Genomic DNA, 13,669 nt, shown 5'->3' with positions numbered 1-13,669 from the left:
TTGCAATTCAAGTCTGGCAATACTCGTTCTGTGTGACAGTCCCTGTAACTTTGCATCTCAGCTCCAGTGAACACCTGATTTTTAAGATTTTTAAATCTTAAAATTTTAAAAAATGCTCGGGGTGGCCATGCAGCTTTCCCCTATCCCTGTTCCCTCCCTAAATGTCTCCTGTGGGATGTGTAGATATTTCACCCAAACACCTTCCCCTGAAGGGGCTGGAACTTTCTGCAACGTTAAACCTGAGCTGCCAACGTTCCTGTGACGGAGACGAATCCCAAGTAGGACACCAAACTCACAGGGCTGCAGGAGGAGAAAGCTTCTGCTGGAACCCACTGCACAAACTAATTATCTTCCCACCCTTCCCCACTGCCCTCTAGCAAAATAAGCTAATCAAAGAAAAGGTTGTTATCAAAACACATTTACCACACGCCTGCGTCTTATGGCCCACAGTGCCCAGTGCTGTCCCTGAGTTGCCTCAGGCAGGTACAGCCACCGAGATAATCAACCTGTGAAGGGCACAGCTCTGCCCTGCACTGCTCGGCTCACCAGAGCAGCAAAAGTGCCCCCAAAGGGGACACGATGGCGTTTAGGGAACGGATGCAGCCATGGGTCGGTTCTCCAGGACTGGGGATCTGCTCAGAGGGCTGGTTCAGAGGGGTTTATTCAATGTTTTCTGTAGAGAAACAGGATTCCCAGGAGCCTCTGATTCACCGGGGCTTTATCACCATCAATAGCCACGCTCCCAGTCCCCAGAATTTCCTCCTCCTCTCTGGGCTAAGAGCCCCGATCTCATTTCAAAAGGCCATTGGAGCTGTCACATTTGGGGCTATTTCCTCGGCTCCAAAGGTGTGAAAGGATGGGTACTTTAGCTGTACCTCAGCAGGCAGATTAGAGACTCCCTGGGCTCAGGACAGGGTGCTTTGATGTTCCCCTGCTGCGCTTCCCTCTGAAACACCGGCTCCAGTTTCCATAAGTGCCTGGGAAGAAGTGGGAATTGCTCCGTGCCAAGGCCAGTTTTGGGAAGATGACTCCACTGTCCCTTGCTGTCAGGTGGGAAGGGTTCTCAGGCCAGCTGTGACATGGGAGGAAACAAATCAAGACATTCCAAGAGCTCATTCACTCCTTTGCCACCACTGACTGCCAAACAAAGGATGGGAGACTTTCAAACCAAATGAAAGGCTGCAGATTTCCTGGAATTACTTTCTTTCCCAGCATTTATGTTTTTCTTGCCATCATGCAGCAGCACAGAACTGGAAATCTCCTTTGCAGTGAGAAATATCCACAAACACCTCAGACACACTGGGGTATTGAACTTAACAACTGGCTCTGAGTCTCCTTTCCGATGGGGAGGCACAGCCCAGATGGGCACAGATTTCCAAGGAAAAACAGGATTTGAGCTGGAAACTGTTCTCCCTGTGGCTGCTCCATCCTCAGGACGATTAGGACAATTATCAGGTACCTTTGACAGGACTCAGAGATGTCTGAAGGCTTCAAGAGCTGCCCCATGGCAGGACAATGTTGGGGCAGGGAAGGATAGAGGAAGATTTTCCTATAAAAATGTCCCTAACCATGACAGTGAGACCCAGAGGGTGGCCTGGCACTGCAACAGGCTCCCCAGGAATGTGATGATGGCACCAACCCTGCCAGAGCTCAAGAAAAGTTTGGACAATGCTCTCAGGCACCTGGTGTGGTTTTTGGGGCTGTTTTGTGCAGGGCGAGGAGCTGGACCTTGATGATTCACATGGGTCCCTTCCAGCTCAGAATATTCCCTGGTTCTATTACTTTTCATCATACCAGGCAAGTGCAAAACACCTCCAAATTGCTGCCTTATTGGAGGGACTCCAGGTGGCACCTTGGGACAAAACAGCATGGGGAGTACGAGGCAGGGGCAGCTGAGGGTTTATAGGATCACAAACCCCTGCAAGAGTCAGGAAATCCCTCTTTTCCCACTGTTAAAGCTCAGAGCAGCCCAGGAGTGGGTGTGATATTCCAACCTCCTGCCCTGCTGGGTCCCTGAAGCCTGACCCACACAGCCCCTTCCAGAAGCAGCGCTGGAGGAAAAGGCTGGGAAGCAAAAACAAGGGAAAAAGGGAAGAAGAAAGAACAAAACCCTGAAAAGAGTCACAGGCTTTCAGACAGCAGAAAGTCAAACAAGAAAAAGACCCTTCAAGAAAGGTCTTATTGCAGCCTGTGTAGGCAGCTGGGGTTACCCGAGACTCTCTGGTGGTTCAGAAGACTTTGACCAAGAAAGTTAAAGCCAGGGAAATCAATGAGCTCTGCCAGAGGCGGCGCATCAGGTTACCTGCTGAGCCCAGACACCGAGAGCTGCACTTTGGAACTTTTCCCTTTTATTTCTCCTGGTCTGGCAGTGAGGCTGAGAGTGGATAACAAACCTCCCTCCACAGTGATCACTAGAAAACAGCTTGTTTAAATGCCTGTTTTTCCCTTCGTATCATGTTGCGAAGGAGAGCTGCAGTTTTGGAGTGTGTGAGTTGTCCACACAAGTGGGAGGAGGTGGAGAGCAGGAGGATGTGGAGGGTCACTCCTCAGACACTGGGGTGGGTGTCTGCTGCCAGAGAATGGCATCAATCCCCTCTGAACTGGGCTGTTTTTTTTGTTGGGAAACCAAAAAATTCTCCTATGGCTTGTGAGGTGTCTCATAACAGCAGGGATCCAGTTAATCCAGACCAGCTCCACCTGAGGAATTCCATGTGGGAGATTTTGGGCATCCCCTGACCTACCCAGAGCCAAAGGGATCCAGGAAAGGTGACTGCTGTGGCCCAGAAATGAGAGTCTTTTGTCACTGCTTCTTCCATAGGGTGAGGATGCCTTCAGGAGGCCACTGGATCCTATTCCCAAGGTTCAGCAGCAGCGGGATCTGCTGGCTTGTGCTCTGCAAAGCCAACAGAGCCAGCTTGGGTGCCTTGGGGAGGCTCTGGGTGCCAGAAGGACACACAGAGGACATGAGCAGCTCCTCAGAGCTGAGCAGAGGAGTGCAAGGAGCAGAGCCAGCTCCTGGCTCTGATATCTCCAAGCAGGACAGACTGGAGATGCTTAAACAATCCCTCTTCCCTCCGCAGCAAATGTCAGTTCCTCTAAACCAACAGCGCTTGTTGACTGCTTTGCTCAGTCTCTAGGGCTGGTAAAGACTTCTGGGGGAGAAAGAAATCACAGATGCTCAAATGTTTCATTCTAATGGAAAAATAAAAATAAAAAAAATTAATGCTTCCTTTCAGAATGACTTTTTATTTTGAAATCTCAAGCAATTTGCTAAAAACTGAAATCAAACCCCAAAACGAGAACTTCCAAAGTCTAAATGAATCATTCTCCAATTACTAAATGGAATCAGTCCCTTCCAGAACAGCTTTCAAGAACATTTCTTATTAAAAAAATAATTGGCCACTGCGAGCTGGAGGAAAAAAAAAAAGTTTTGAAATATCACAAGTTCTCCCAGAAAATGGGACTGTTTCCCTCTCTGATTGCAATTAATGACCTGCCAGCCAAGGAGTCCCCAGGCCTGCAAGGGCAGATTCCAGAGCAGAAGGAGGCTGGTGCCTGGGGGTGCATCCTCCTTAGGGACAGCTTGTGTGTGCTCAGCTATTCCTCTTGGAGTTAGATGGATGTTGCATGGGATGAAACGAGGCAGCAAAGCCAAAATCTAGGAGAGTCACTAGCGCAGCAGAGCCTGGGACAGGCCTCTTTGCACCCAGCAGGGGATTTCCCTGCGATAAAATGTTGCTCTTCTCTATAGGGACGCTGCTTTTCTGCGCCAAATTTCCATTCTTATGGCAGCTGGGGTGTTAAAGACAACCCAGGGATGCTGTGCAGGGCTGAAAACCTGCATGGTGACCACATGCAGATGGATTAGAGAATGTACATAGAATAACAGAATCCCTTTGGATGGAAGGAACCCTCAAAATCATCTATTCCACCCCCAGAGGGACACCTCCCTCTGTCCCAGGCTGCTCCAAGCCCCATCAAACCTGGCCTTGGACACTTCCAGGGATCCAAGGTCAGCCCCAGCTTCTCTGGGCACCCTGTGCCAGGGTCTCTCCACCCTCACATGGAAGAATTTCTTCCAAATATCCAATCTAGATTTAATGAGGGGTTTTTCAGTAGCTGAAGCTGGGAAAGAAGGAAGAGGGGGAGGTTACAGTTTGGATATAGCTGAGACAGGAGTAACTTGCCAGGGGATTAGAAGAGTGGTCAGATTTGGGTGTTTTCCTTGGACAGTGCTGCATCTGACACAGGAGGAAGCTGCTGAATTCATTTCAGGGTTGCAGGAAACTTCTCTTTGCTCTCAGGCCTCTCTGCAGCCCCTGTCCGGGCTGGTGACATTGCTGTGACCTTGCAGCAGGCACCGAGTGCCAGCTCTGCAGGCTCGTCCATCCCCACTGCTCCGTCCCTGCCTCTCTCCCTCCCCCAGAGACCCCCGCAGCCACCAGAGCCACATTTCCAATTTACACCGAGTAAATGATTCATCGCCGCCTAAAGAGGCCTGAGCAGAGCCCGGGAGGGAGCAGAGCTGGGAAAGGGAGGGAGGACAAGATCGGGGTAAAGATACGGAGATGAAAAGCTCCAGTGACCTGCTCTGTATCAGCTCCTCTCCTCGGGACAGAAGCCAATCCATCCTCCCCCCTCTCTCCCGCAGCCGTCTGTGGGTCTGTCTGTCTCTCCCAGAGGACTCGAGTTTCTCGGTGTAAGGTTAGGACAGCAGAGCTGTGGAAATCGATTCCCGAGCCCTGGCACGCCGCCCTCGGCACAGACAGCCCAGCTCAGCCGGGAAGAGACGGATGGGAGCTGTCCCTGGAGCTCTTCGGTGGTGGGAGCTGAGGATGGCTGGAAATGGGGGTCTGGGGAAGAGGAGTTGCATCAGCCCTTGTAGGAAAAATCCCAAAATAAGAGAGGTGTGCATGGGAGAGACAAAAACACAGTGCTGTAACCCTTTGGGCAGTTTTCTCCTGCCTCCCAGCCCACTACTGCTCCTCTTGATGGTTTGTACTGGAGGAGGAGAAGGGAACAGCGTGGCTTTGCCCACAAATCTGTCTCCCAGCCCCACTCTACCCCAGCTCTTGCACAGCCCAGCTGCTTCCTCCACACCTTCCACATCACTGGATTCAGCCCTGCACTGGGAATCCCCCGGGATTCCTGACTGGGAGGGAAGAAGGAAGGGTTAGGAGCCAGGAGGGGAAATGTTTATGGCATTTTTCCCCAGGGACCCTCGCGCAGGAGCTGTTGAAGGCGTATTCCAGTTGAGGAAAAGTCTGTTAATGAGTCTTGAGGGGTTCTGATGTGCACAAATTTCTAATTAGAGACTCAGTATTCCAGTGTCCTTACCCTGAACATCCTGTGCAGCCAAAACTTTCTGAGTGGGGTGTAATTGGCTCCTTTGCTCTCAGGGCTGCCCAAAAGGATGAGGAAACTGAGACTCAGAAAGGAACACCTGAGGCTGCACTGAAAACCCCCCCCAAACTAGGACTGAAAATCAGATTTCTTCACCGTGAGAAAAACTAGAGGGAAGCAACAGACTTGAAGTGGGATTTGATAACATTTGCCTTCAAAGTGCTTCAAAAAAACCCAGCAGGGAATCAATCTCAGTGACCCTGCTGAAAGGCACATAAATAAGAGGCGTTTCTCTTCTCCAGACAAGGAACCAGAGGTTAAGTGGCCAGAGGGAGGAGGGCACGGGGACGCTGCCATCAGCCAGGTCCAGACTCCAGCCACACTTCTCCCTCAAGAGTCGAGCCTGCACAGGGATTTTTTTTTTAACCAAGTTGAATCTGACAGCCCCACCCATCACCCTCCATTTCATTCCCAGTACTGCTCAGGCTGAGCTGCTGCACACTCTGCAGGTGCCTGTGCCCCTTCTCTCTCCTTTTGGGGATTTATTGCTGCATGTTTTGATTTGTTTCTTGCCACTGACCCTGGATGCAAGGAGATGAAATATCCAGCACTGCTGTGGTACAATCAATGAACAAATTCGTGCCTTTCTATGCTGCTTGCACATATCTGTGCTGTCCCTTTGCTGGCAGCAAACACACGGTGTCCTGGAGGATGGATGCAGGATGAGATGGGATGGGAACACACTATAAAGCTCTGTGTCAAAAGGAAATACCCTCAGGTCAGCAGGATGAAAGTTTTCTGGGCTCTTACCCACCACACCACAATTCAGGACTGGTTTGCCAAGGTTCTCTTGAACAATTCCAGAGCACGAGCCACATTTTTGGACGTGTTTTGGGATGGATCCCCCGGATCTGATTTGAAATTAAGCAGACTGCTGTGGTTTTGGATGAGGGTCACACAAGCTGACAGAAGCAGAGCATTCAGAGCATCGACAGAAGGCTGGAATATGGTCCAGGTTTGTTCCCTTCTGTTCCACAAGGAGAGGTAGCAAAGTCTATCACTTCAACTGGATCCCTGTCTCCACCTGGAGAGTTTGCAACTCAACAGGAAGAATTCAGATGAACTCAGAGGGAAAAGACCAACACACGGCAAGAGCAGGGCCCATCAGAAAAACCCTCCAAGGCTGCCAAGGACACCGTGAGGCTTGGAGTGACAACACCCTGCAGAGCCACTCTCAGCTGGAACCCTGGGTTAGACAGGTCCACTGCACTTCCCAGCCCCTGTCTCTGCTGAGAGGGGCTGGGCAAACCAGACCTCCCTGTCACTCAGAGCCAGGAGCCCAGCCAAGCCAACACCTCCCTCTCCACGGCTTTGGCAGAGGGTTCTCTGCAGGAGGAGGAAAAGGCTGCAGAGAGGTCTTGTTGTTCAAGACCAACAGCATCATCAAAAAGCCTGAGGAAAAACACGCCAATGAACTGATATCCCAATACTGAGGACACCTGGATCCAGTTCTCCTTGTGAGGTAGTGGATAAACCAGTACAACAAAATAATGGAAGAGTGGAATGAGGCCTTGCTTGGCCTGTTAAACCATAAAGTCCCAATGAAAACTGCCTTGGAGTGGATCCCATGTTGTTTACTGGGACCTGATTCCTCATCTCTAAGGGTGATGGAGATCACAACGAGTCTGAAAGAGGAGAGGTTCAGGTCAGCAGTGGAAAGCTGGAGGTGCTGAGACAAGGGTGAATGGTCAGAGCCAAATTCCCTTGAATGGAATGGAAACCACCAGGAAAATGTGACCCAGAGAAGAGCTGCTGGAATTGTTGAATTCAAAAAACACCAGACTGCTTTGCCAGTGCAGTCAGCAAGACCAAGTCCACAGACCAAGCTGTGGAGAAGTTCTGTCCAACCTCTACCACCCTTCTTTCCCCTCATCTTCCAAAAAAACCCTTCATAATGAAGCAAAGACTCTCCCTAGCAAGTCCCAGAGAACTTTTTGGAGGTACAGGCTCAGCCAGGGGCTGAGACAGCATTTCCCCCCTCTAGCTGTGCTATCAGGAGGCAGGTGAGAGGGGCAGGAGGGGCTGGGGTGGTGGCAGAACCCTGCAGGTACTCACGTGTTGTGAAGCACACACCATCCGCAGTGGGGGTCCCCCGAGCCCAGGCACTCGCTGCAGGTCTCGTACTGGCTGCACGACTCCACGGGCACCCTGGTGAGCTGCAGGAGGAAAGGGGACAACCTGTCAGGCTTCTCACACGGCTCAGAACGGCTTGGTGGAGGTGCCACCCGCCCTGTCCCCTTGCCCTGGTGCCTGTGCTCCCGCAGGAAGATCCGTGCAGCGCTGGGCAGGCCTGGGGCAGGCAGAGGGATGGGGATGCTGCAGTCCCTGCCCACACCCTGGTCCACGTCTCCTGTGGCCTTTCCCTCACCCTGTAGCCCTTCATCTGTTGCCAAATTACTTTGCTTGCAGGATTTCCCATCAATCAACAAATCAGGCAGGCTGTGGGGATGTGGTACCTTGAAATTAAATCAATTTCAACTGGACAACAGGAGATCTGCAGCAGGTTAAACTCCCTGGATCTCATTGATCTCTCTGGTTTTGGACTCCGTTGCTTTCTGGCTTCCTGTGAGAGCTGAGGTCTTGTGATGTCTTTGTCTCCCTCCCGTGACCTCCTGCCACCACCAGTCCCCACTGCCACCACCAGTCCCCACTGCCACCACCAGTCCCCACTGCCACCACCACTGCTGGTCCCAGGAAAGCGTTAACTCCACTCCCCATTGCACGTGCATCTTTCCAACCACTGCTTGTCCCATCCCTGGAGAGGTTGCTCCCAGCAGGAAAAAGGACAAAGGCTACCAAGCTGGATATTTTCTGCTTTAGCAGCTCAGAAGGCATTAGAGTGGGACCTGAAACACCCATGTACTGCCAAAATACCGCATTTTATCATCTATTTTTCTTTTATTTTTCCTTTTTAATTAAAGCATTTCAGCGAGAGGTTTCAAGGGTTGAAGGGACTGCCCAGCCTGACCTCCTGTCTCACAGACCAGTGCTTTTGATTCCTCTTAGGTTTTGTAAGCCCCTCACAGCTTTTGAAGCCAAACACACAATTTGGGCCCAATAACCTGATAGTCCCTTTTCCACTGAATAAGCTTCAGAGAGCCTCTGTAATATCCAGTCAATTGCTGGTGTCTTCACCCCAGTTCCTGTCAGCAGGGAGAGTTTATTCCCTCAGACGACAGAGTGTGGAATTATCCTGATGAAACACCGCTGAGAACTGCCAGCTCTAAACTGCAGAACAGTTACTCCTGACAAATGACGAGGGAATACACCTGGATCCCAGGGACGATTTTTTACTTGGCACAACATTCAGGAGAGCTTGAGCTGTGAAGTGACAGACTAAGATCCATCTTGGTTGTGTCTGTAAATGAACCAAGAACTGGCTTTTTTTTTTTTTTTTTTTTTTTTTTTTTTTTTTTAGTTTTTAAATTTTAATATAAATATATATCAGGCAAAATTCCAGCTCCGTATGAAGACCTTTTCTGGTTGTATCAGAAATTGTTTTTCTCACCCTACCCACAAATCCCAGTTGATAGTCTATAAGCAAAAGCTGGAGATGTGCAGTTTTGCCTCTGGCAAGTGGCAGAAGCTTTAGAAAACTTCAGGTAGGAACAGGATGGGTTTTATTTACCATTGCACCACTGCCTGTGCCAAGTCACCCAGAGGAACCAACTGCAGCTACTGAAAGCCTTTAAGGAAAAAGTGAGAAAAGGGGGGAAAAAAACCTCAAACAAAAACCAGCACAAACTCACTTTTCTCAGCTGAATCTATTGACTTGAGCATAAAAACATAATCAGAAGAGACCACAGAGCAATAAAAGTTATAAGAACAAGACAAAAAAGGAGTCATTCAGACCTCTCTAATTAAGGCAGCCTTGGCAGCTGTGAATTAATGGTTGGATTTGATGATCTTAAAGGTCTTTTCCAAGATTCTGTGATTCTTTCAAGAAGTTTAAAAATTAAGATTGCTTGGCCATGAATGAGGTTGTTCCACCTTCCTTAAGCTTCTCATCAAGCAGGCACCACCTATTCATGAAGAATAAATTTTATGCCTCAGAATTTCACTCAATTAAACTTGTTGAAGCCAATAGTCTGTGTTGAATCCAAATTCCAAAAACACATAAATTTTTTTACAAGAAGATATCAAAAGGTGGAGACATTATATTTTATTATGTCAGCCATTCCCACCTCTTATTTCCACCAGAATAAAATATGCTGTGAGTTTTTTTATCTCAATCACATCAAGCTTGGCCATGGCTACACTGTGGCCACCAGAGGACTTGAAGAAGGAGCAGAAAATTTAGCGTCCAAAGACTCTAAATCTGCCATTCCTCAATCCAGATGCAAGTCCCACCTGGTAATTAGAATTTTGTGAGCACAGTTGGGTTTGGCTCCGCAGTTCCCACCCAAACCACCCTCAGTTTGACATATGGTGCTGCTTGATTTATCCTCATTAGCTCTAGATAGTTCCATCCAGCCTCACTTCTGAGCCAGTTTGTACCTGCCTGATAGAAGTGAGCTTTGGTTGAGAAGTTTAGATCAGAAAATGAACTTTTCCAACACCTGGTGATCCTGGCTTGAATGTTCAGAGTCAAAATCCACTCGTGGCTGTGATATAGGTACAAGAAAGATATCCTAGAGGACTGAAATTTGCCATTTCTTGGCAAATGGCTATAAAAAGAGTAGATAAAAGGTGCTCTGTGTGTTTTATTCTTATTAGTTAATTAGCCATCAAAGGATATCCAAGCCTGTCCCAGTGGCAGGAGGAACCTACTGGGAACCCAGATCTTCATCTTTGCAGAAATGTTTTCTTTTCAGTCTGTTTGGGTACATTTTGTGGGATTTATGTTGTTTCCAGGAGCACACCGGCCTTGTGCTGCAGAGCCCACAGGGATGTGCCATGAGCTTCCCGCATCCCAAATCCCGTCAATCCCACCAGAGTGTGTCCCGTGTCACCGTGTGCGTTATTCCTGCCCTAAAAGTCCTTTCACGAGTTCACCTCTAGCAGCTTTATTGTGAGATTAATTAAAACTGTACCATGCTGATAAATGTCTTGGGCTGGAAGTGTCAGACCTTCCAATTAATGCAGAAAGAAACCACAAAAAAAACCAAAAAAACAAAACAAAGGAGCTGCAACTGAAAGAAATGCCACCTGAGGGTCATCTGCTGAGAAGAGGAAGAACATCAAGCAAATAAGGCACATCAGAGGTCTTATTTTCCTTTTTGGAGCATAAACTGTAATTAATTCAGCTCAGCTTTCCACGTTGAAGGGTTTGAGAGCTGACTGTGTCCCTCCAGGGAACAGCCAGCTTTTTGTGCTGCCACTAAAATATCAGCAAAAGGGAAGTCCATGCAGCCTCCCAGCTACAGAGCCTTGCCATCCTTCACTTGGATGAAGGGATCAGGCAGTGCTGGAGGTGGAAATCTCCATGGCAAACCCGGTTGTGGTTACTCCTTCCACCCCTTCTCCATCCTTGGAAAGCCTGACAAACTCTTCAAGGCTATTTTCCAACCTTGGTGAGGGTCCCTACCCCTGGTTCTTCGTGGGAGTGAAACCTGGATTCAACATTTTGTGGCAAATATCACAGAATCCTGGAATGTCCTGAGCTGGAGGGGACCCACAAGGATCATTGAAGTTCAATCCTTAGCCCTGCACAGGGCGACTCCAGGAATCCACCACGTGTCTGAGAGTGCTGTCCAGATAAAACCAGGGATTCAGCAGGACTAGAAAAGGAAAGTGTCCTTCATTTTGGGGCATTAGGAGCCAGTTTGAAGGAATTTGTATTTAATTTATATTCCTGCAGTGGTCACAGCTTCATTGATATTTTTAGCCTCACTGTTCCAGAGCAATATATGGATGTAAGAACAGACTGCTGTGGTTCTCAGGGCTTATATCCCATATATCAGGAAAATATATGATATCAGGAAAAGGTTCCTTCCCAGAGGGTGGTGGGCACTGAACAGGCTGCCCAGGGAATGGGCACATTCCCAAGGCTCCCAGAGCTTCAGAAACATTTGGACAATGCTCTCAGGCATGCACAGGGTGGGATTGTTGGGGCATCTGTGCAGGGCCAGGAGCTGGACTGGATGATCCTCACAGTTCCCTTCTAACTCAGGATATTCTCTGATTCTGTCCCCACATCTCCCCATTTTATCAAGGAGAGCTGAAGCAGAAAGGGAGGTCTCAGCAGCAGAAGGAGGAGCTGTCTCAATGTCTCTGAAGGTGTGGGTTTATGGCATCTGAGCAAGTCTGGGGAGGAAGTTCAGGTAACACCTGCTCAGTGAGCACCAGGTCATTAAATACAACATATTTAGGCCATGGGTTTATTGGAATATTGAAGATATGAAGGTAAGGTCCTTTAAAATGCCTGTGCACACACCTGGTGGACATCCAGGAGCTGCTGTGCTTCCAAAGATCTGTCCATAGCTGAGCAGAGGGACAGATGATCTCTGACCCAGAGTGAGATGCAATCCCAGAGCCAGGGCTGGACAAGGGGAAGGTGAATCTCACGTCCTTCTCAAGGGCAGAAAGGGAACAACGAGCAGGCCCAGCTGCCATGGCTGCAGCAGGATTTGAAGAGCTGTTTCACCTCATCAACACATCCATTTACTGGTCCCCAAAAGAAATCACCCACGAGTTCCTGGCTCACAAGGAAATCTTAAAAATCTGGCGAAATCTGCAAAGTGCTGGATGGTTCAGAGCTCAACTGCTCCTTCAGGGTGTTTCACCCTCACCTCTGATCCTGCCTGAATTCCAAACTGCAGATTCTCCAGCTCCCAGCCTCCCTTCCCCTCCTTATTTCTAGTATGAATGAGTTACAAAAAGTCATTTAAAACAAAATGATTGAGTTTTTTTGGATCTGGTAGACAGTAACAGATAATCCTGTTAGAAATTTGGCTCCTGCTTCTGCCATTATACATTCACAAAAGCTCCTGCTATGTGCTCAGTCATAATTTTCTGGCTCCCATTTTTGACTTTTTTATTTCAATATACATTGCTTCTTTTTCCCCTTAAACTGCCAACATTCTGGTCAAAACCTGAATCATTGCTCAATCTCTGTTGTTATAATTGGATGTTAATACAGTGGCAGGATTTATTCAGTCTGATGGACTAAGTTAATTTAAATGTACAAAAAGGCATCTTAAGTAGCCAATTTCCTTCCCAGCAGTCAAAAGATACATTTCCAAAACACTGAACAGTGGCTCTGTCAAGCCATGTGGGTTCTGTGAATGCTGCTATCTTTCGAGGCTCAGCCAGCCCTGAAAAACTGCAGAAAGATTTAGGAGTGGAGCTTATTTGATTTCAAAGCCCTGAATAGAGTGTTCATGATAATACAGTTTATTAAATAGAGGAAGGCAAAAAGCCACCTGAAAGAAGCACAGGTTGAAGCACTTCTGCACCTTGGACAGTCAGGGAAGGTGCTCAGTCACCTGCACAGCATCCCAAGATGTTGATTTTATTCTGGCCTGAATTACAGACAAAGGGACTTGGATTTCCTCTGTCATGTTTGATATCCTGTGCCTTATCACCTGACCTAGAGGCCCAGTAAAAAGGCAGGAGAAGGCAAAAGCAAAACACATTATTTACCCTGGTGAGAAGCAGGGCTCACACTGATGTCAGACTGCTGGGAGAGGAGCTGCTCCTGCAGGGATAGAAATGAGGATCTGGGTTTCATTCCAGCCTGCCACCTCTGCAGGATAAGAACACAGCTTGCCAGTCCCACTGGGATGGGGAATGCCATTTCTCATCAGACACCCCCAAGCTCTGCCTCTTCCCGGTAAATCCATGCTTACATCCTTGGAAAACTGGGGTCTTTAATTCAGAGCGTTAATTGGAAGCAGCAGTAGCTGTCAAGGACAAATGACACAATAATTAAAGTGGGGGTCAGCGTCCTGCTACATGGCAGGATAAATTACCTGATCAAATATTCTTGTTCACCAAGAGCCCTCTACCTCCAGTTGTGTGTTTGCTGTTCCTCCTCCTCTCCTGTCTCTGTTCTGGGCACCTTTGGTGAGAGATTTCTCCACTCTGGTGCTGCCAGAGCAAATCCCCAGCCACAACCACACGACACTCACACCAGCAGAGGTACAGCAAGAGGAGGAATACAAAGATTTGATGCCCACAGCCTCTGTGGCAACAGCTCCAGGAAACTTTGAGGCGAGGCTGAGTGTTGGCAGCTCCCATCAGAAGCTCTCAGGATGAGACTGCTGCTCCTGCAGCAATGAAATTGGCTTTGCACACCTTGCAGTGCAGTTCTGCTCTTCATACA

At 48.6% G+C, this 13,669-nt stretch overlaps 1 protein-coding gene across 1 annotated transcript in view; it reads right to left on the bottom strand.

Moving 5' to 3' along the window:
• LOC131591803 (plexin-A4-like) overlaps positions 1–13,669 on the bottom strand; it is a 417,581-nt gene that overhangs the window by 135,003 nt on the left and 268,909 nt on the right. Inside the window, exon 5 of the mRNA XM_058862866.1 lies at positions 7,459–7,559. Within this exon, the coding sequence (XP_058718849.1) occupies positions 7,459–7,559 (101 nt within the window). The remainder of the gene's footprint in view (positions 1–7,458; positions 7,560–13,669) is intronic.

This window comes from Poecile atricapillus, chromosome W (genome assembly GCF_030490865.1).
Source record: "Poecile atricapillus isolate bPoeAtr1 chromosome W, bPoeAtr1.hap1, whole genome shotgun sequence".
Lineage (NCBI taxonomy): Eukaryota > Metazoa > Chordata > Aves > Passeriformes > Paridae > Poecile > Poecile atricapillus.
This window is presented reverse-complemented; position numbering and strand designations above follow the sequence as displayed.